This window comes from Dermacentor silvarum, chromosome 7 (genome assembly GCF_013339745.2).
Source record: "Dermacentor silvarum isolate Dsil-2018 chromosome 7, BIME_Dsil_1.4, whole genome shotgun sequence".
Classification (NCBI taxonomy): Eukaryota; Metazoa; Arthropoda; class Arachnida; order Ixodida; family Ixodidae; genus Dermacentor; species Dermacentor silvarum.
The window spans coordinates 33,488,700-33,512,411 of record NC_051160.1 but is presented as its reverse complement, the minus strand read 5'-3'; the positions used below and the strand labels follow the sequence as shown (position 1 = coordinate 33,512,411).

At 48.8% G+C, this 23,712-nt stretch overlaps 1 protein-coding gene across 1 annotated transcript in view; it reads right to left on the bottom strand.

The window, feature by feature from the left end:
* Positions 1-946: 946 nt before the first annotated feature.
* LOC119457890 (uncharacterized) overlaps positions 947-23,712 on the bottom strand; it is a 483,998-nt gene continuing 461,232 nt past the window's right edge. Inside the window, 6 exon segments of the mRNA XM_049670508.1 lie at positions 947-4,811; positions 6,690-6,760; positions 6,762-8,970; positions 14,184-14,604; positions 17,895-18,257; positions 20,956-21,118. Of these exon segments, the coding sequence (XP_049526465.1) occupies positions 4,534-4,811; positions 6,690-6,760; positions 6,762-8,970; positions 14,184-14,604; positions 17,895-18,257; positions 20,956-21,118 (3,505 nt within the window). The 3' untranslated portion in view covers positions 947-4,533.

Genomic DNA, 23,712 nt, shown 5'->3' with positions numbered 1-23,712 from the left:
TCGTAAATGTATACGCAGATGTATTTATACTGTTTGACTATGGGTATGACTTGCTGTTGAATTGACAGCACGTAATTACCAGTCTCTTCACTAAAGATCATAATTCCTGATTTTTCTGTGCTAAACTTAAGGCCTAGGTTTGTCGCTGCGTTGCCACAGATATTAGGAAATGTCTGTAAATTTCTTGCATTGTCCGCTAATAGCAATATGTCGTCCGCATACATCAGTCCAGGTACCTTCCGTTGCACCATTTGTCCATTACGCATGCAGGATAAACCAAACCATAATTCACTGTTTTCCAGTCGCCTTTCAATGGCCTTAACATAAAGCGTGAATAACAATGGAGACAGAGGACACCCTTGCTACAGTGCTTGGTGAATTTCTACTACATCATCGCATTTTCGGCCTTGCGAAACAGTTTTGACGTTGTTCGCCCAGAGAAGTTTTGAGGAAGAGAAAAAATGTTTAAGGAGATGTATACAAAAATGCTAGAATGAAATGTATGTAGAGCACAACTGATTAACTCAAGCAGGCTATAGGAGACGATTTGTTATGGCCCCGTTTCAAAGGGCATGCCAGTAAATCATCATCATTGAGATCTGGAAGAGAAAAATGTTTAAGGAGATGTATACAAAAATGCTAGAATGAAATGTATGTAGAGCACAACTGATTAACTCAAGCAGGCTATAGGAGACGATTTGTTATGGCCCCGTTTCAAAGGGCATGCCAGTAAATCATCATCATTGAGATCTGCGTCTCCTGTATTCCGCAAATGGTAATGCGTTTACGGACGAGGAAAATACAAAAGTTGTTAACGATCCTCGTTGTCAGGTTGAAGCATAGACATGTTGAAACTGAAGTACACAACGCACATGCTTAAACGTTTAGGAGACTGTGCCAATGGAACAGTCGACGTCTACAAGAATCAGGGAGCCGGGGATAAAAATAACACTTTTTAATATAACACGTACAAATGAACAACAGAGCGGGGCACACAGTCGGCACGCACCCGCTTGTGTTTGTATTTTTGATATTATTAAGATCCTCCTCGCGCAACATGGCGCTCAGTTCACGCTTACACACTCGACAACGCGTGTCCAAAAAGTTTCTTCTCTTCTCTGGGAGGATTCGAAGAAGCGTGTGTACAAAGAGATGTGTTTTACCTTACTGGTTCTGAACGCTATGGAACAAACACACGTGGTATACAAAACTAGTAGGCAGACGAACTGTATGCAGAACACAAGCATGCACACTTCCGAGCAATATCAGTCCGCGCGGGCCGTAACTGACGGAGTTCGTTTTATCCACCGTCGGCTGTGAAAAAGTGGCACGTTGCTTGTCTTGGCTTGGCTCGTTCTGGAGATCATGGTACGGGAGTGGAAGCGAACCCTTCACTGCGTTCCCGCAGGTGCCAGGTTCTTGCAGACGACGTTCTGGTCAAGTCTGCCGTCTGCTTGTGCTGGAGTTGATGCTGATTCCAGTAGGAGAGACGATAATGTAGGTGGCGCTACGCGCCGGTCCTCCTCTTGAAGTGGGTTTAGCGAGGAAAATTATCCCACTTGTTGCGGTGTAATAGGACGCGAAACGATGTGAAGTAAGACCAGGACAGTAAAGAGCGTCTCATCTTACTTCACAATGTTTCGCGTCCTATCATACCGTAATAACTATGAAACATCCGGCCTAGCAACAAGTACTGTTACCGCACTTTTTGTGCGCACGCAGCATCTGGCACGTCCTCTTTAACTGGATGGCGAACAGATGAAATTGTTTTCTTTATAGAATCGCGTCTTTTAATTCTGCCGAGCTATAGCTCTTATGCAATGGAGTGTGCGTAATGAGCTGTGGCTTGTGATGAAAACCCCCTGCTATACTCGGGTACATCCAAGGAGGTTCTTTTTTTTTTTAAACCTCCTTGGGTACAACCATAGTCCCTTAATAGCTTTCGAGGGACCATGGTACAACTTATCTTGGTATTGAAGTGACGGCTAGAGGAGGTGGAGCTTCTGCACGATAGTGTTACTCCGCCAAGTAGTGCGGCAGCTAGCAGCTTCTTTCGGGGACAGTTTCGGTTTTGATTACATGCTGTGTACGCCCGTTGCCCGTCTTCACAACCTCCGATATAGCCCTGGATGTTTACCAAAATTTGACGAAATATTGATTTTACCGTTGAAAATGCCACGTCAAGATTTTTTTGTGAGAACTGCGTTCTCACCAAAGATTTTTTTTTATCAGGTATGTCTACAGACGCGCCCCTCAGCTCGGTTATCCGTGCTTCTGCACCCTGTTTACTGTACAGAACAGGTGCTCAGAAAACATTGTGGGATCCGAGAAATAAAAAAATAAATAAATGTAAGGAATTCTTTTTCAAAGAGCATAATAATTATAGTATACCATGTACGGCTTCTCATAATCATTGTTAACATATCAATAAATGTAGTAGAATTTACTTGAGCCATGGAACTGTGAAAATTAATAATGAATTTAGGGAACTATTTCTTGGCGCGTAAGGAGTCTCTGCGCTTCGGTCCCATAGCTTTCCCTGCACTGCCAAGAAAGGTTGCCCCCGAGTATAGGTGATGGCATAAGAGGTGAGCAATACTGTTCTGTTGCGGCTATCTAGAGAATGAAACTTCAGACGCAGCTGAAGAAAAGAAAACAAGAAACTTAAGCTCTATATGTAGACATATCCAGCGACCAATTAGTACATGCACAAACAAGCATGGGAGCATTTCAAAAAGCAAACATCTTAATTTTAAGATAACCTCTGGAGTTAAGAGAAAACATTGTAAATTTGTGTTAAGCACAGCGCTATATTCGGAGTAAATTTGGTATATTTCGTATTTATCAGAATTTTTCTATCCACCTGGGTCATGTTCAAAGTGTCTGTCAGTTGAGTAAAGAAGAAGAAGAAGAAGAAGAAGAAGAAGAAGAAGAAGAAGAAGAAGAAGAAGAAGAAGAAGAATAAGAAGAAGAAAACCCTCTAAATATCGAGTTGCTCCACGTAGGCTCTTGACTAACGTTAAACGTAAAGTTATTTTTTCTCGTTATTTCTAATAAAATATACTGCGGGCTCAGAGGACGTCCGTATGCTGCGCTGATTTCAGGAATAGTGCCAGCGCCCGTTAAAGCCACCGTTAAAAAAAAGTAATGACAACTTCGGGATCTATCCTGGATTTGTAACCGTGTAGAAACTAGCTGCCATGACTCGGCTAAAGCTGGCTTGTTTTAGCGTCTTGGTTTACCTTTCGCGTCCTATCGCTTGAACTTCAAACAGAAATTTCAGCTCCTGTCGTGCTCATTCTGGCGAAATGTTTTTTGTACAGTATATTGAATAGTTTTGATTTAGGCAGTTTTTCCTTTTTTTTTTCAAATAGAACATGTCTTTGACAGTCAGTTCCGCAAGTTTACCGGGACGACGTGTACGAAACTAGGCAACATGAAGCGAAAATACGGCGGTCCTCTGGTCAAGAGGAAACTAATTACAGACAAATCAACGCTAAATTCCGTGGCGCCACCTGGTAGGTAGAAATCGAAACTCTTCCGAGGCATAGTGACATCTTGTCTTAGGCCTTACAACGCCAAACCAAACTGCTTATTTCAATCATAATGATAAACGCGTTGCTAATACTTTGTCCTCAGCTCGACGTTAGACGATGACGCTATGCTAAAACACTTTTATGTCCCGTCTTTCCGTAAAACGCATCCGTCTCGAGCTTACACAGAATTACTTGTTGCTTTAACAAACCCAGCAGAAGTAACGACCGTGCTCTGTGACGGGACGTGAACGTCATCCTGGTTGCGTGAAGGCCGTCTTGGCCGAGGGCAAAGACCAGTGCTCAGTTTGATGTCTCAAGATCTACAGCTTCAGTGCTCAGTGCCTTTTCCGAACGGTTTTCACTCAATAACAATGACAGCACATTGCAGACGCACACTCGAAGATGTAGACGCGAGGAACAACGCTTCTGGTGACATCTAACGGCACGATGTTTAAAAAGAAGCACAGAAAACTTTTATTGCAATGACTCCACTGTACTTATTTCACTTATGTGCCTGTGTAAAAGCTTCTGCAGCAATGCCATTTTCGCGAAGGTATATTTGACTTTTTTTTTTTTTTTTGATCAGACGATACAATGCGGGTAGTGTTTCTAACGTCATTACCCCCGAGGTCTGATGGCTCACGGGCGCTCCCCTTATTGGAGTTAAAGCTTACGCGTTTTGACTGATCACAATGCCACACGATGTCGCCGCTGGCGGGGTTGCTCGCGTTCTACGTGCTCGCGTATTCCGGTGCATGTATTTACATCTAGTGTTGCCATGTTTCGGCTATGCTAATGCTATCTGTTATTATTGTCATCGAAAGTTGCGAAGCAGGCTCTCTTCCATACGCACCATGACGCTCGTCTGCTGTGGTAAAAACACTGGTTTTCGAGAAGGAAAAACAAAGAAAGCCCCTGTCAGTATCAAGTTATTACGGGTCGAACAGTTTCCCGCGCACATTCACACACAGCACGCACACACAGGCCAGTTTGTCCACTATGAGGGGGCTCTGCTGCCCCTGCCTCTGCCTATGCTGCCGCTGCGGCGCCTAGTAGAAGTCCAGAAGCCTGCAGCACAAAAGGCCAGCACAGCCCACTTCGTCTTCGGGCTGGCCCCCGGCAGCTCCTCCGCGCAGATCGTGTCCGTGCTGCTGGTGCCAGCGCTGCACGTGCCTGCCAAGTCCCGGCATGTGCTGGCGCCTTCGCACGGGTGGGCTCTCGGGTGGGCTCCGGCCCGGCGCCGATCGGCTCCTGCCGCCGACTCCTCCACCTGCACTGAGGAACGGAGTCCCTGGAGTGGACTCAAAGCACGATTGCTACGCCACTGAGCACAGAGGGAGTGGATAAAAGGATATAACAGTTACTCCAAATATGAATGAGTATACGTGTTTGTGCCACATATAGCTCCAGTTTTAGGCATATTCGTAGCTCCAGGTGGAGTAGCGCGTTGACGCTGCTTAGGCACAAGAAGAGGAGGGGCTGGGGTGGACTAAAGGTTCGATTGCTGGGCCGCTGAGCACAGACAGAGCGGACAATGGGAGATAGCAGTTACTCCGTATATAAATGAGCAGGCGTTTGTGCCATATGTAATTCCAGTGTTGAGCATATTGGTAGCTCCGGTGGAGTAACGTTGACGCTGCTTGAATACAAGATGAGCTACTGGAGTGGACTAAAAGCTGTGGCTATTGAGGCCACTGTGGTCACTGAGCTCGGTGGCCACTGAGCACAGAACGAGTGGACAAGGGGAGAGAGCACTTAATCGTGAGTATGAGTCAGTAGATGCTTGTGCCACATATAACTCCAATTTTGAGCATATTGGTAGTCCCAGATGGAGTAGCGTTGACGCTGCTTGGATACAGTAGAAGGTGTCTTGACCGGGATAAAAGCTTAATTTATAGGTCACCGCGCACAGAGGGAGCGGACAAGGAGAGAAAGTAGTTACTCCATACATGAATGAGAAGGTGTTTGTGCCACATATTTAACTCCATTAACACCATATCGTAGTTCCCGGTGATTTATTTTCAAGCTGATTGGGCACAGGCAGAGAAAGTGCCTCGATTGGACTCAAAGTGCGATTGCTACAGCATTGACTACAAGGGGAGTAGACAACTGAAGATAGAAGGAGAAGTTACTCCTTGCAGAGGACTGGGTGCTTGTGTCATACTTAACTCCATTTTGAGCATGCTTGTAGCTCCCCATGGAGTAACTTTGACGTCGCTTTGGCAGGAGCTATTGGAGTTCTGACGACTTCCTATTCGGAAGTAAGTGCTTGGACCACACTTAACTCTATGTTGAGGGGGTCTCATACTCCCCCGCGGATTACGTTCATTTTGCTTGTGGCAAAACAGAGTGAACGTGTCTTATCGACGAGTACTAACACTCTAACAAAACTGAGATGCGTACACTCCATAGGGGGAGCACAATAACCTTGGAAAATGGACTTAAATGTGAGAGAAATGGTTACTACTTTAAGGGAGTAAATGCTTGTTAAGCATTCCCTTTGTTTTTAGAGGGTCACTAAGCGACATTAGCCAGGACCATCACGATATAGGAGAGGAAGGTGAACACTTGTTTTGTTCTTTCTTCTCGTGACTTATGTGCTGAAACTGATTTGTAATCATGCAGGAACAACTATCCCAGCAGTGATGACGCAACCTTGCGCGTCTGAGGAGGACGCTGAAAAAAAAAATTAAATGCTACTGGGAGTTGTTGGTATCAAACATGAGAAGAAAAGCTGTCTTCTTGATCAACTCATCATTGCACTCCTTAATGCTACAAAACAATGGGATTCCTTGCGAAACAATAGGTTTTCCTCTGACAGACTTCGGAGCAGAGCTTTGTTTTAAAGTGGAGATGGTTTAGAGTGTGTTTATGATGCTACAACTTTGTTCCGAAGAGCACATGTGGAGGTATCGGTTTTAAAGTGGATTGGCCGTGCTCAGCGGGGAGCAAAACTGAACTCGGATGACGCTTTCAGTCATTTTAACATGCCTGACCAACAAGCCAACATTGTCAACCTGGTGCAGAAGTGCTAATACACACTGCAGTGGGACGGTTTGTCTGCTAGCACAAAGCCGCTGCACCCTGCCATTAGAAAGCGTGGCTCACAAACATCCTGTCAAAGGGAAGGATACGGAGGTTATTGTGCGTTACCTTGCGCTGCCTTGCGGGATCCCTTGCGGCCGCGCCCATCCTTGTTGCCTCGCTCGCTGCCGGAGTCCTGGACTGGAGGCCGGAGTGCTGTCGCGCAGGATAATGCTCTCGTATCCGCTGCTCGTGCCCGAGCATTGCACCACCTGCACTGTCTTCATGACGCCCTTGAAGCTGCTCGAGTCGCTGCTGCCATGGCCGCTGCTCGACTTGCGTATTGTGGGCCTTGCCTGCGTCACCGTGGCGTACGGGGACGGCAATGCGCCCGAGTCCACCGTCTCCGCCCGCTGGATCGCCGCTTTCGAGTCCGTCGCACTACACGGTGTGGTAGGTGTCGACACGCTGCGACAGAGCGGGTTGTTGGCTGCGCTTGTGGGGTTGCCATCACCATCGGCGCTCGACGTGGTGGCTCCCACCGGCGGCTGTTTGCTACCGTGCTGCGGCTTCTTGGCGAGCCTCGTCGGATCGCAGTGCTTGCCGTTGCTGCACGGTGCCTTGGTGATCACAGCCGCAGGTGGGGCCGTCGGAGCGCGGCCGTTCTTGGCGCTCACTCGACTCCTAGTCGGGCTGCAGCAGCTCGTGAGAGTGCCGCAAGCGCTGTTCGTCGGGCTGGCGGCTGCTCGCGACGGCGACATGTGAATCTTGTGCGCCGAGGTCACAACCACAGCGGCTGCTGGAACTGGAACATTTCCGCAGCTGAGTTTGCGCTGTGGTTTCGAGCCGGGCGCGACCACTCTTTTGGGAGACGAGTGTTCCGTTTTAACGGGCTGCTGCTGTTGTTGCTGCTGCTGCTGCGTTGAGGAACTAGTGCGAGTGCCATTAGCTAGTGCCCTGTTAGGCTTAGAGGTGGACTTCTCCGCGTGGTGTTGGCTCGGGGCGTGGTCGCCGCTCTGCGCTAACCTCGCGGCGACGTCTTCGCTCGGTCCTCCGCTGCTTAGCCGCCTTGGCTGCCTGGCGAAGGAGCAAGCAGCCGGCGAAGCACAGTCCCCCGAAGCCTCTGGTGGGGAGTCCGTCGGAGCCTCTGTGCTTTGAGGAGGAACTTTCTGGTTGGCTGGGAGCCCATCAGCCTCGCCGTTCGCGTTAAGCAGAGGGAACAGCCTGTGAGGCTGAACGTCTATTACCGGAGCATCTTGCGCACCCGGGAACACGCCGAAGTCCTTTGCTAGGAGATCGAGCTTTTCCGAGTACGACTGGAACAGGGTGTCGCCCTGGGGCGACAGCTTGGGCGGTGACAGGTCTTGGCTCTCGGCGAGCGAGGAATTTGATTTCTGGATGCGGTTGTAGAAGGCTTCCAATTTTAGGCCGTTCATGGGCTTGATGTTAAGCCTCTGGATGTCGTACCTGTCCGCGTCCAAGTCAGCCGGTTCGCTTTTGGTGCTGGTGACGTCCGCGCAGTCACTGTTACTGCCGTCGTCCGTGGAGCCATCGTGGTCGTCGCACAGGTCCTTCCGCTGCTTCCGGTTCGGAAGGCTGCCGTAGCGGCCTCCCGTGGGGCTGGACGTTCCGCTGCGCATTATGAGCAGGGACGGTATCCGCTCGTTGTTGTTATCGAAGTACGGTGACGTCAACTTTCGCAGTCTGGCGATGCGCTCCAGCTTCTCGGTGAGCACGTCTCCCTTGACGCCGACGCTCATGTCGTCTCCGTAGAGCCTCTGGTGACGCTCCCGGCGACGCTGAAGCAGGGTTCCCTGGAGAAGCTTCCAGGTCAGGCCCCCGTAGACGTGTCCCAGGATCTCGGCGTCGTCGCCGACGACGTGGTTGAGGTCCACGCTTACGGACCTGGAGTCCGTGAAAGAGGACGGCAGGTTGAGGCCGTCGTCGCTTAGTACACGGAGGGGATGACTCTCCTGACTTCCACCGCCAGCTCCGTTCTTGCTGCTTCCCTGGTCCACCTCAGGCAGCGGGTTCTCGTCGTTGGCCGCAGGCCAGCCGGATGTCGCGGCAAGGATGTCTTCTTCAGTGACCTGCAAGCAGCAGTCCTGCATCTGCACGGGCGACTCCGGCTGTTCCTCTTCGGCGGGCGTCATGTGAACGTCCTGGCAGGTGGCGACCTCTTCTCGCGTCGTGTTCTGACCTTGGTCTCTCTTGCTGGGAGCGCACTTGGACGACTTGGCGTGCTGCACCGATGAAGGAGCGTCGTGCGTTGTGCTACGGTCGTGGTGTTCCTTGGCGGCTCCGCCGTTCACGTGACACCTCTCCGGCGAGTTCCTTCTCTTCGAGTGGTGCTCGTGGTGTGTCCTCGTCTTTCTGTGCTCCGGCGTCGACTTGGGACTTGGCTCGGCTTCTGGAATGGATGAATGAATGAATTAAATAATGGTCAATCTAATCACTTACCAGCCACTTCCCGAATGAATGAAAAATTGGGGTAACTTGCACTAGTGGCGCAAGGCTAAAGACACAGCGGAGCTGCTCGGTTCCTAGCTGGTCGATCCTGGCTATACGAAGTGATGCTAAGTTATACGAGGTGTATAAGCATATCCTCGTGGTCCGTGGCATCGCAAAGCACTTGCAGTCCGAGCACACGTAGGGGAAGTGGGGCGAAAGCTATGCACAGTGTACGGGCGGCGCGCAGCAGACGATACACCGGGATGAACCGCCGCCAGAGGCGCCTGCTGCAGTCACGGACACCGCGATCGTTCGGCGCTGATGTGGGGAAACGGAGAAGCGCGGATGGCGTCGGCAGCACCTCTGCGCCTTGCCTCGTTGGTGCTGCTACAATGTGTTTCTCTCTCTCGCTCTCATTTTATCTTTCTCTCTCCCGAGCATAGCGCGCGACGCTCCGCCAGGTGGATGCTAGGCAACGCAGTGGTAGGTGGTACACATGACGGCCGGCTTAAACAACTCCGCTGTTAATAAATGAATGAGAAGTTGAATAAGAAAACGAGTTGATGAACAAACGAATCAGTCTATCACGTTTATACTTGTCCACTGCCGTTAGCTTCAAGGCGTGTTCTGTGGCGACTAAGGCATTGGTGTGCTTGCGTGCAGCGTTTTAAACGAGTGAGTGCAACGCGCGGCGCCTTTTTACTTCTCACTAAACTGTACAGTAGTACCTAAAAAAAAAGCTTGCTGCCGTCAAGCAGCACACGTAGCCAAGTAAAAATAATTGAAGATTGACAGACAAATTCATCACATCAGTTCGGCTGTAAATCTTAAGGGCGAGTATCTCATAGCTTTTGAAAGACAGAGGCAAATCGCCAAAGCACGAGGCTGCAAAAAAGAAAGGAAGATTAGCGCATTAGAAATTAGGCATTTCAAGCGGTATCCGCAAAACAAATACAAATCCGCAAATAAATACATTTCAAGCGGTATCATTTCATGCGGTATCCGCAAAACAAATACTGACGCATCTTTGAACAGAACATGATACGACTCGTCTTTCGTGGCTGCGTGTGTTCTGGCTCTTGAAGCCTCCCTTCGCGATAACAGTGGCCATTTTTTAATCGAAAATGCGTAGCTTGCTAATACAGCTTAACTTAGTATTCGTCTTTAGAGTCCTTGTCAAAGAGTTCTAACACGTAAAGGAATCGCGTTTGGAAAGTGCGAAGGTTATAGTTTCATTTATATTTTAATTCGACGCTTAAGTTGTCTCGAAACACTGATCCCTGCGTCATTGACATCATGGTGACATCATGACACAGAATTTTTTGCAGACTTCGTGCAACAGTAAAGCTAGGTATGATGCCGTTGGTCGTGAGGAACTAACGAGTGTGCTGCGTGCGCGGTTTCTGGCTGCGTTGTGTGTAACAGCTACAACAAGCACAAAAACGAAGCGAGACAGTGTGTGGTGACGTCATGAACGTGACGTCGTCGTCGAAACCTGCCAGTATATTTTGAAGGCTTCAACGGTTCGAACCTTCTTGCAAACACACAAGCACACACAAAAAGAAGAAGAAAAATCCGGTAGAAATCATCGATAATAATTGTCAAAGACAGTGTTAGCTCCTATGAAATAATGACTGTCTCCACTTGTTTCTGATTGAGGATTATGGTAACGTTATTGGAGACGTTTGAACTTCTGTTCTTTCGATTCGTCTTCACCGCTACTCTCACTCCTACTTGGTTCATATTCTGGATTCCACTTGGCAGGCACGCGCGAAGAGAGTGGCGTGACATGCAGTGACCCACTCGCTGGCGCAAGATGAATTGATCTGGCGCAGTGCGCTTTACAACGCCCCCTCACACTCCTTCACGAGTCATTCACTATATTCCCCCTTTTCCCTCGATCGAATCAAATCACCACACTACCCCACAAACAAATTCGCATTACACCTTGATATGCAGTGCAAAGATATGAAATACACGGCCACTTGAAACCGAAGTGCCTACACTCTAAAAAAAAAAAAGTTTACACCCTTTGGTTCGTATCTCGTCCCATGAAAACAATAATCATCATCTGTCTTGCCCGCATTTCCTTTCTTTAACGCTACGAGTCGAGTACTTCCTAGTCACGAAAGGCTTGCGCATTATCAGCGTGACACAGCATTCTCGGCAGGAAAGGAGCGAGCGCTGAGTTTTCAAGAAAGGAAACACAAGCAAGGCAGACGACGATTATCGTTTGGGGACAAGGTACGACCCAAAGGGGGTAAACTTTTTTTTTTAGAGTGTAGCCACTTACTCCGTAGTTGCAGTGAAATGCTTCTTGTTCGCTAACTTCTAATTCCACACATGTTATATTTAATTTTGTGCATGTTTCTACGCTCCATGGACGCCCACCACTACGATCTACGCATAAACGCCGCTACGAGGAAATACAACTCCACATGAGGGATGGTGGAGCCATACCCGTGGTCTCCACTGTCCGGGTTCTCGGCATGACCATCGAAGCCAAGGGCGCAAATTCAACGGCTATATCCAAGATACTCCAACAGACGACCAATACGTCGCGGCTGCTGAAACGGGTGACCAACCGGCGACAGGGCATGAAGGAAGAAAGCCTCATCCGCCTTGTTCACTCGTTCGTCATCTGTCACATCACGTACGTCGCTGCCTTCCATAATTGGTACAAAGCAGAAAAGACTAATTTGGACATCATTATACGCGGCGCCTACAAGTTAGCCTTAGGACTGCCAAACAACACCAGCGCTGAACTTCTACTCCGATTAGGACTCCATAACACCCTAGACGAATTAATCGAAGCACAGCGTTGGTCTAATCTGGAGCGTCTCACCCTCACAGAAGAGGGCCGGCATATTCAAACTAAACTCGGCATCACCTACCACCGTCAACATGGAGACAACTACCCAATTCCACGCGACGTACAGACTTGGCTACATGCCGACCCTATCCCCCAAAACATGCACCCGGACTACAATAAAGAACGTCGGAAGGCAAGGGCTGCCTCCCTCATTAAAGCCTATGGCGACACCACGGGCGTCACCTTCGTCGACGCAGCTGAATATCAAGACGGGCACCGCTTCGCCGCGGCTACCACAGTAAGCGGCTCGCTCAAACATGCCGCCTGCATCGTAACCCAAAACGCCGAGACGGCCGAGGAAGTGGCCATCGCCCTGGCCACCCTCGATCCGGACTGCCGCACCATCGTGAGCGATTCCCGCACGGCAATCAGCAATTACATCAAAGGTCGTATTTCAAAACAAGCGCTACGCATCCTACACCAAGCCCTCACTCACTTGAAAAGCAAATCACTCTCGTCGGGTTCCCAGCGCACGCCGGCGACGTACATCCACACCTCACCAACCTCAACGAGGTTGCTCACTCCGTAGAACGAGGCCTTGTCAACCGTGCCGGACACAGCGCAGGTGCACCCGCGGAACGCGATCGCCTCACCAGCAACAACGACCTTACGAAATCATTCTATCTCAACAGAAGAACCTTCCCCATGCCTCATCACAAGCTAAACAGAGCACAGGCAACCACCCTTCGCCTGTTACAGACAAACACGTACCCCTCACTAACACGTTACCACAGGATCTACCCAGACACCTACCCTAGTGACATTTGCAAGATCTGTAAGACTCAGACAGCATCGATTACCCACATGTTATGCGAATGTAAAGACCAATATCCGACAATTAATACTGTGACTCTCTCGTCGAGATGGCACGCCGCCCTGCGCAGCTCCCACCTCGACGACCAACTCTGGGCTACCCAGCAAGCCTGCGAGGCGGCGAAGAGGCAAGACCTCGATGTCCCCACGTGGGAGGCCTAGGCCCAGGTAACTAAATTGCTGGTTTAAATAAAAGCTTGTTCCTCCTCCTTTTTCTATTAGGTTTCTTTCCATCTTTACGATGCATGTTTAAATGAGATGCCAATGTATATGATTATGAGCCGCTATTAGTTTAGGCCATTGGCGCAAGGTTTTGTGATCTACTATGTTTTACTTAAAATCAATCAATCAATCAATAATCAATAGATCAATCGATCAATATCTGGGAACCCTCCGGGCACTCCTCTATTCTTTCACCTTCACCTTCCTCCTGGGAGAATGCGCTGACCAGCTTAGACCCGCAAGAGCAGCGACGGCTGATCCAGCGGGCACGCAGGGTGGCGCGAGTCAATGGGGCCCTGAACTAAGGGCTCCACCCTACGAGGAAGTCGCGCCACCTCATTAATAATAAATATTTTCTCTCTCTCTCCTTCTATCACTGATGCATACCCTTATGCGTTAAAGGACTGGATCGTTGAAAAGACGCCAACGCTTAAAAAAATGTCGCAGTTTCGCCCGAAAGGCGAAGCATGAATTGCGATAGCAAATTAGTAGAGAGCTATTCGGAGTAGGGATAATAGTTTTATCGGCTGCATAAACTTGGACACATTCGCTTACTAACTGCATTCACAAGCGTGGTGTCAGCGCGCACAAGCAAACATGAATAGATCACACTCAATGACTGCAAACAACGACTGTCAAAACGCTGGCAGCAAGCGCAGCCGCCGCAGTGAGCGAAGGTTCGTGCGGTCTATCACTTTAACGGAAACTGAGCGGCGAATGCACAGCGCATACAAAGGTCAGAGCCGTGTGGAGATCGCTTAAGAGACGGCGCGGGCGACCGCCACAGCCGGGCAAAGTACAAGCGCAGTTGTTGGCAGAGTAAAAACTGCCCCCCCCCCCGTCCCTACCACGCTGCTTTCCCGCTTTCTTGCTTTCGCGTGGGAGATTGAGTGGCCAGTTCCCCTCGCGCCCGGTTGCAAGATACGCATTTGGTGCCGCAGCACAGCGTCGCCCCGCCTCCCTCCCTCCCTCCCATACCCCCATGGCCTTTCGCACGACGGAAGTCGCGTTTGCTTTCCGCCGTGCGTTCGCTCTCCGTGATAGCGCGCATCCCCCGCGCGCTTTCACTCACGCATACTGCGCGCGGCAACGATTTTGTCGCCCTTGGACTTTATACGGAACCTCACGGTGACGCCGACGGCAGAAATCCGGTTGAAGTGTCCATATAATTGCTATCGCAATAATAAGAAGTCGGAAATGCGACGTAGGTATTCCTTGAAGCTTAGTTGCAGAACGCCTCCATGACGTGCGGCGGCCATACGTACCGGTCCTGTTGGACGAGGCCGGCCGGTGCTTCTTGGCACCCTTGGGGCTCTGCGAGTAGCGCGAGTGCTCCTGCACCCAGCGCTCGACCATGTTCTTCTTGTGGTCGTCCATGTAGCCGTACACGGCGGCGGCCACTGCGGGGCCGTCAACCCACTGCTCCTTCTGCAGCTGCTCCAGAGTGCGTGAGTCAAAGCGTGGCTTCGAGAAGCGTGGACCGTCGATCCAGAGCTCATCGCTGGCGCGCCTAGAGCCACCGGCGGCGGCTGCTGCGTCCTGGCTCGCCGTCGACGCTGACGTCACAGGCGGATCCTTGGCGGAGCCTCCGCCGCCACGGTGGCTTTTCTTCAGCGTGTGATGCGCTTTACCGTGGCTCTCGGCGGCGCTGGGAGAGGAGCAGGCATCGCGTTTGGCTGCGGCGCACTGCGAGAGAGAGAGAAAGAGCACTGCTAAACGGGCTTTTCACGTATAACTTCTGCAGGCGCCAGATAATATATAAAAAAGTAAAATCATTGATGAATGCATTAAAACATGCCACATCCATCCCGAAACGCCGGTGTTCCGATAAGTGGGCCGCGCGCCCTGTCTTGGAGATCACAGAGGAAGGAAATAATTAGGAGACAGCATCGTGTGATACGATCGAAGCCTGACGCATCGGCCCAACACGCGATCGTCACGTCACGGCGCGCGGTAGCTTTTAGTGCTCCCACTCGGCAGACAGCTATGGCAGGACGGCCGAACAAGTGCGTATGAATTAAATAAAAGGTCGTAGTTTCGCCCGAAAGGCGAAACATCGATTGCGATAGCGAATCAGTAGACAACTATACGAAGTAAGGATAATAGCTTTCTCGGCCGTATAAGCTCACAAACATTCGTTTACTAGCTAAGTTAACAAGCATTGTGTCACGCGCGTAGGCAAACAAACACATCTCACTCGATGAGCGCGGACACTCGCTGTCAAAACACTGGCGCGAGGAAGAGCGGCAGCAGCAGCGAGCGAATTGATCTTCGTGCTGCCCCACGCTTCAACGCAAACTAAGTGGCGAGAACACAGCGCACACGCAGCTATGAGTCCCCGGCGCATGCTGTACTAATCGCAGATCGCTTTCAAGATAAGCCCGCGCAGCCGCGCGCAGCCGCGGCGCCATACGCAGCAGCCGCCGGAGTAGAACGCGTCGCAGGACGAAGTTATCATTTTTGCATCGTGCATTCAGCACTTTCTAAAGCCCGAGATATGAACAACAGCTGCGGCCTGTTTCATGTAAAAACGAAAGTGCCGGTTTAAGAATATGAGCGATTCCGTGCACGCAATGACCTCTCATTTTATGGGCTCCCTAACCATGATGACCCGAATTGATTTTTAATGTCAGCGGAATGAAATCCTGCATGTAAATTAAGCACGCAGCATCGACCTATTAAAGTATAAACCGTAATATAGGTTGACCCCCTGACCTTGACTTGGCCAGACGACTCATATAGTGTGCTATAAAGACCGCTATAAAAGACGAGGGGCGATTTTAGCTGCTCTTTCTTTTTTTTTTTTTGGGGGGGGGGGGGAGAGGGGAGAGCTCGACCTATATTACGGTTTACACTACCCGAAAAAGGAACAAGAAGCACTGACGGCGTAAGTCAAGGGGTACAGTGTCACGTCCCGTCAGTGTCGCGTGTATTTCTGTGCGCTGCAAACGCTCGTCGATGGGACATGAAACACACTCAGGACGTCGGCGATAGTTGTATGTTGAACACGCACATTTCAATATACAGAGCGTATTCAAAACACGCGCCGTCTCAACACTTCAAGCAACTGGTCGCAACGATAATGAATGAAGCAAATTGTAACTCATTTCAATGCTGGACTCTACTTGTTTTAGCAGCAACAGCAGCTCAAGTTTCTTGTATAACTTTCATTTCAAGTTAGCTGTCTAAACTGCTAATGTACCTCTATCTTTAAGAGCCGTGAGACTACATTCCTAAACGAGCACTGAACCTTATTTCGAAGATTTGAAAACAGAGAAGAAAATTCTGATTTAGGCCTAATTATCACCCTGACGTACGTAAGCGTTTCTCACATGCTTAACTTTCTCTTGGTGTCCTTGGAGGTTTCACATGCTACTTAAACGCTTCTCGCATTTTGCGCCATTACAGATCCTCTAAGGGGACTTCCCAGCTTCGTAAGAACTTCCCAGAATTCGTAAGAACTTCGAAGGATGCTAGTAGTCTTAGAGCGATATGGCAATTATACGGACGCTTGAGGCGCATTCGCGCGACGGCGCCGTTGTGTTGTCCTGCCATCGCCGGCGCGTACACAGTCCGCGCCTGGAGATTTAGAAGGCCCCCAGAGACGCCCAGTGGCGTTTGGCTGCCAAAGCGATAAAGCCAAGCGGACGCACCGTCACACTCCGCTCAATTGGCTCTGCCGAAGCCAGAGCAGAGTTTAATGCGGAAGCATTATATGTCCCATGAGGCTGAAGAGCCGGCGTTGTCCTCAACGAGTGCTACCGAAGATCATCATCAGTGCGGATTAAGGTGGATTAAAGTGAATTAAGGTAAATGAAGCTGGATTAAGGTGGATTAAGGTTACGGTAGATATTAAGGGGCGTTAAGGTTGGTACACAAATTAGAGCAAGGTGGATTAATGTGATTTAGAGTAGATTAGGGTGGATTAAGGTGGATTAAGTTTTGGACAAATTGAACAAGGTGGATTAAGGTAGAGTTGTGAAGGACACGTGATAATGTATGACGTCACGTATCATCGATGTAATCAATTAATTGAGGATAAATATTGCTTTCGCATTCAAATGACGTAAGGATAGTAAAGTAACTGTCAATTTTTTGGCTTCCGCTGCCGGCCTAAGCGTTCAGCGTGCACTCATTAGTGTTCCCGCTTTACAGCTGCGTGCATAGCGTATACAGCAATGCATACACTGGTCTGAGCAGAACGCACACTAAACGTGAAGATAAATTTGTGTAATTCTTTCCTTGGTCGCTGACAATTAACAGACTCCGACGGTATTGCTTTGGTCTCATCTCGTGTACTTCGAAGTGCGATGAATTATGTCAAACGAACTCAGACATAAAGACATATCCCTCGTCCTACGCGCCTCCTTTAAAATGAATATAAACAGCTCAGAAACGGATTAGAAACGGCTACCCGTATTGCTTGAAGCGGGCAGGCCGGAGGTGTTGTTCTGGACGTGTTCGAATTCCGCTATATTGCCAAATTGCGCAATGGCGGCGTTTTGAGCCAATCAGACAGACCGCAATGGCCCTGTGGGCCAATCAAAGCCGACAAGATGGCGAATCCGACAATATGGTGGAATTCGAGAGTGTCCAACAAAAAACTTGGGAGACGCTTAAGCTTCGCCTTTAAGAGTAGAACGCGATAGCATTCAAAGGTCCCTGACTGCTTCTCACGCTTCCCGGCAACTGCGGCTTATGCAACGGCAATCTTTACCGGGAAACGCTTGCGCCGAACGCTATGCACGAAGGCAAGCTTTCTGATTATTCTGTTTTATTTCCTCCGCACGGCCGGCGCCGCCGCTGCCGCGGATGCGCGAAGGCGAGCGCCATCTGCTGGTGCTGCAAAGAACCGAGCGGCATGCGCCGTGTTGTGATTGGTAGAAAATTTTCGCTCACGGTCAACGCTGGATTTCTGCGTAACGGGGCCCTTAAAGCTATTGCTTTAGTATAGCATCCCTCGGAGCACCACCAACCTTTGAAGGCGCGGACGCCTCCTGCCTGGCGACCGCCGGTCCTAAGGCACTGCTGCTGCCGCCGTGTCGCGCCGGTGACTCCGGAGGCTTGGCCGTCACGGTCCTGGCGGGCGAGTTCTGCGGCGTGGGCGCCGACAGCACCGCCTCGAGCGCGGGCGGCGGGCCCTCGTTGTCCGTGAAGTCCTGGTGGCGGCCCACGTAGATGACCGTGTCGCACGACTGCTCGCTGCTCGACGTGTACTCCGGGTCCGAGCTGCCGGACCGCGGGCCCGAACCTTCCTCGTTCAGCGCCTGGGTCCGCATGAAGGGCCGACACACGCCGTCCACGCCGTCCGCCGCAGCGCTCGTCATGGTGGAGCCGTACTGCGAATGGCGAAAGCAAAATTAAAGAAGAAAGTTTTGCAGCGGTTTAGAGGGACGCGAAAAAGAAACGATAAATCACTTTTGACGGGGTAAAGTGTTCTTCCAAAACACGATTTTCGCCAATTTCGCGGTGGCAAATTGATTGTTAGAAGACAGAATAAAGGTTAAATAGAACTGCGAAGTGGACTACGAGTATAGTTGGATATGGTTCATGTTTGTAAACGAAACACGGCACTAACACAAGCATGTTAACACAAGCTAACACAAGTGTTGGCACCTTCTCTAAACTTGATAAGTTCGGTCTTTGGCTCGTTTAGAATAGGATGTATTCAATGTTTAGTGGTAAATAAATGAACTATAGGTAACAAACACACACCGTCAAAATCCATGTTATCACGGCGAGCTAATGAAAAAAAAACTTCAAGGAGGCGTTCCCATCCGTCTTTAATTTCTGCGCCTTTTCTGGCGTATCAATCCTACTCTTGCGGTAGGAAGGGTTTTTTGTTACTGCCTAGAAACGTAGTTTACGAATACAGCTCAACATGTTCCTCTATGTTTCTTTAAGCTTGTACTTATAAGCTCATTGCTATATTCGGTATACCGGGTTACGGGAGGCGCAGACGGAAATGGGCGTGTCTGTGGTGCGACCTTTTAGCGCAGACTTTAAACAAGACACAGAGCTATTATTGCAATGGCTAACCATATCTTACTTAGATGCTGATATAAAGCGTCGGCAGCAACGTATTCCCCTAACATCAAGTTTTATTTTTCTTTAATTTGCATTCGACGATGAGAGCCATGCAAGACAACAACGTTCGTAACATATTGTGGTTGAACAAAGTGACAGAAGATGTCGGGACAAGTTCTTCGGCTCCCAGTGTTCCGTACAAGCTAATACTTTTATGAACAGGCTTAATGTCTACTGCTACCGGACACGCAGCAGTACAGCAACAGCTTGGGACATTTTGTCCAATTACAATGCGTTTGACTCATTTTTGTGTCACGTGAGTGCTCTCGTCATAAAAAAAAGTTGCAGTGGCTTAGCTCGGCTATTCCAGGATATACGTAGCATTAGCAAAGGTTCAGCTGATTATTCTTAGCTTTCCTGGTTGTCTAGATTGTCAAGGACATGCTTACTGCTGCTCCAATGACACACACGCGATATACGTATTATGTGGCACATGTATTCATTCCTCCTACGCTCAACCGCTAATTGCCAGGCAACTACTTCGGGATCCGATGAGTCAAGCTTCTCCGTTCTTCTGCGCTGTTGAGCAGCATTTGCGCTCTCCTTCTCCATGGCTATACCACACTGGCAAACGCCAGTCAGAAGCGCAGCGGCTCCAGCGCAGTGTCAGACGGCGACTGCACAGCGAGCGCGCGCCGGCGCCAGTGCGTCTACCACGGCTACGACGTCACTCCTCTGGAATGCGCAGACCGGCGGCGGTGAGTCGCGCGCGGCGGCGGCGGAGTGCGCGAGAGGTGCCGGCTCCGGTGGCTCCGGTGCGCAAGCCGTGTGACATCACTGATCCTTGCGCATGCGCAGCACGGCTCTTGATGTGCCGCGCGAAACGGGCTTGGCTAGGCCAGTGTAGCTAACGCTACAAAAAAAAAAAAAAAAAAAAGACGGAGTGTTTGCGTTCATGTTGCTACAGACGCTTCACTATACAGCAGTCAAGCAGCAGTCCAGCATCAGTAGTCCTCTCATTGGTAAAGATGACGTCAGAAGATGGCGCCACCAACAGGGCTGCTCACGTGAACGCCTGCGGTAATCATATATTCCGCAAAGGGTAATACGTTTAAGGACACGCTAAAATTCTACTATTGCCGTTCGCGGAATACCGCAATACTGAAGAAGCACGTGACAGCAGCGGCACCGATAGCGACATTTTGTCCTGATTTGATTGGTCGTGATAATAGTTGTTTGTTGCTACGGTGAATTCCGTGCTACGAAGTCACTTAGTCAACGCTAAGTAGTACTCATGTCTACGTTGTGGCATTCCATGAATGGTAGCACTTAATAAACAGGCTAAAGCTGTCTAGTAATAGCGCGTCCGTACACGTATTACGAATTACCGGAACACAGGTGACGTGGACGTAAGCAGCAGAACTGGTGGTGCCATCTCGCGACGTCGAGTTCAACCGGAGCTCACGGAACGTGAGTACAATGAAGCGCTTTACGCTACGCGGCTTTTAGAGCGTAAAGGCGATGACGACAACGATATTCCTCCGATGAACGGCAGTAAAGCGATACATTTATGACGCATTCTGGTTGCATAAAACACCACAAGATGTCCCTACCGTTCCCTGCTGTCGATATTTCAAGCATTCCTGCATTTATAAGCATAGCTATGTAGCATGTTTCCCGGTTTACAGTCCGCATCGGGCGTATAGTCGGCAAGGGCAAATTAGAGCTTAAAGTAAGCTTACATTAGCCGCAAACAGCATTAAGTCGATTTCGCTATGCTATTCATTACGGTAAAAAAGGTTACAAAAGCGGGGGGCCCCGATTCCTTCAAGCTTGCATAGGATCTTAAAACAATTATGTATAATCAGCGCCGCGAGAAATTTAAACTTATAGACACGTATAGCCAGGGGACTACAGCCCGGAAAATACGGTATGCTCTAGGCTGCGCCACTTATGTTAGAAAGAAAGTAACGAAAGCACGGAGATTTGTTGGCAGACGAGTGGCGTTACCTTTAGCTTCTTGCGTCTCATGCGGTGAACCCTGGACGCCAGCTGTATCGTAGCCAGCGTCTCGGCGTAGTTGGCCGCCAGAGGAGACACGTGGGCGATCATGGCGGCTCGACACGTGACACTCCCCAGGGCCTCCTTCAGCAGCTGCGTCACCTTGGACTCCCTGCGTCACGAGAAGGCGTGTCTCACAAAAAGATATATCTCGCTACTAAGCCACGTAGCCGTGCTATATTCTGCTTCAACCAGACCACACGTCCCGTACTTCGACGACGTTGTTGTCGTTGTTCGTGATAATGATGGACGCCGTCGGTGTTGTTGATGACGATGTTGTTACTGTTGTTGATAATGATGATCATAAATGTGAATGTTGCGTACATATATGTATTATGACATGGAACGGCTATAGGTGTGCGCTCAACCCCCTCCTGTGTGATGTCCGAGGTACTGGACAGTCGTCCATCACATGCTAATGCCAGTATAGCGACACTATTTGCGTGTTTGTGTCTTTTGATTGTGTGTATAGTGCGTGCAGAAATTTTTTTCTTCGTTAATTTTTGTCATCCATTTTTTATTTGCTTTTTTTTGCCTTTGTAGCGTGTTTGGGATTTCTGGATAGTCGGCCCTAAAGGTGCCTGTTTGCCTATTCGTCTACATTTTAGATATAAAAAAGGATGTCGATGATGATTAGTATGGTGAAGTTATTGATGTTGCTGTATATGTCATCGCGGCGGCCTCACTGTGGCCTCAAACTTAGCAAACCACTCACGAGAGAGATTGGCCACTCAGAGGGACATAAGAGCCACACATTTTGAGAGATAATGAAATATACAAGCATCAAAAAAGAAAACATTAGGTGATACGATGATAGTACAATTTGATTTGATACATTACACAATAAAAAGAGGAAAAAAAGGTGCACCATGGTTTGCAGCCCTTTATAACAGCACGAACTTCCGGGACGCTTTAGTGAACTTGTGGAAAGGCACTAGAATGGATCCATGGTTTGGAATTTAACCGGCGTGCGCCAAATGACGATAGATTTTTGAAGAGGCTAAAATTAAACTTAGATTAATTGCCGGAAACCAGAAGAACATTGTGCGCAGGGAGAAGAATTGCCGTGGCAAGAAATTATGATCTTTTGTTTCAGGTTCATTACAAAAAAAAAAAAAAGAATCCGAATTTAATCGAATGTCGAACATTTTTTCGAGTAGTGTGTGAGTAATGTACAGCCTTCTCACCATTAATAACACACAACTTTAACATCCTGGTATTCGCAACATCAGAACGTTCGTTCCTATAATTGCGTAACACATTACAAAGCATGCTTTAACAAAAGCAACAGGGGAACATTAGCAACAATTAAACAGCAGTTTTTTTTCGCGTACTCCGAGTTCGGAGCGTGCATTATCGTATAGTATAGAAAGGCAGCCGTGTTGGCCACTTAATATGTGTCTATACTTTCGCGACCAAATAAAAATAGCATGCCGTCAGCGGTGATAGCGGAGCGAAAAAAAAAAAAAAGCAAGCGTTTTTTTTTTTTTAAGTTCATAAGGTCGCGGCAGATGGTACTACTATTGTATCATATTGCAATGTATTCATAATTAATCCGCCGAGAGGAAACAGGTTCTGCATCTATAAATAGTACGAAAAACATATCCACGGACGAATGGTGCGTCTTAATAAGATTATATTGCGAGCGATCGTATCAGGTCTGCAGTGTGATTATGATTAAGGTTATCGCATTTATTGCTTCAATTTCATGTCTGATTGTGCGCAGTTGACGGCGTAAAGTACTCGAAAACTATTCGAAAAAAAAAGTTGAATTTTCGAATGGTGACTATTCGATTCGAGGTTCCGAATTGAATAGGACGATATTCGATTCGTTATTCGAAAGTTCCGAACATTCGTACACTCCGAACATTCGCACACTCCGAATGCTTTATAAAATCATCTCGCAGTGCCGCGAAGAAATGGCGTCTCGCCTGTGTTATAAAAAAGAAAAAGAATCGAAATTTGATTAGATTTCATTCCTTTGTTAGGGTGGTGCGTTTCCTTACTGTAGGAGGGTCAAGAAAAAAAAAACAACTAAACTGTGTCATTAACCCCACTGTAGGTTTGCACAGAAAGACGATGCTGAAGGGCCGAAGGGAACTACTTTCACGACTGCCGTTACGTCCGACTTCCGGGCGGACGCGAAGCAAGCGAGATCGCGGCTTGGTACATCTTTGAGATACACGGTTAGACGTTCAAGTTGCATTTCTATGAAGTACGTAGATATGGCGCTCTTTCTGTCCCCTTTTGTTTCTTCCGTTGATTTTAACCTTGCGCCAGACAACTTTCTTAAGCTACGCACTAAATAGACGAACATAGTACTCTGGTACGTAGACAAAGTAATCGTGTCACCCAGTTCGTTATTATAAAAACAAAATAAAGAAACTCCTTCTGTGATCAAGATAGCAACCGAATTCGCATGGCGAAAAATAGTCACCTAGACTAAATGAGCCAATTATGGGTTACGGTACCTATTGTATTCTAGCATTGTGGCTACCTCTGGGCTATATTGTAAAGTTACCTGTTCGATGCCCAATTGTTACCTGTTCTCTGCATTTTTCAGCATTATTCCAATCGTCTCTTGCTGATATCTCCCGCTGGCCCATTTACGCTCCCAATGTCATTTTTTTAATGTTTCTTCTTCTGCATCGAGGTCTTAACCGCTGAAAAAATACTTTCATGGTGTGTTAGAAACTAGTTCAAGGT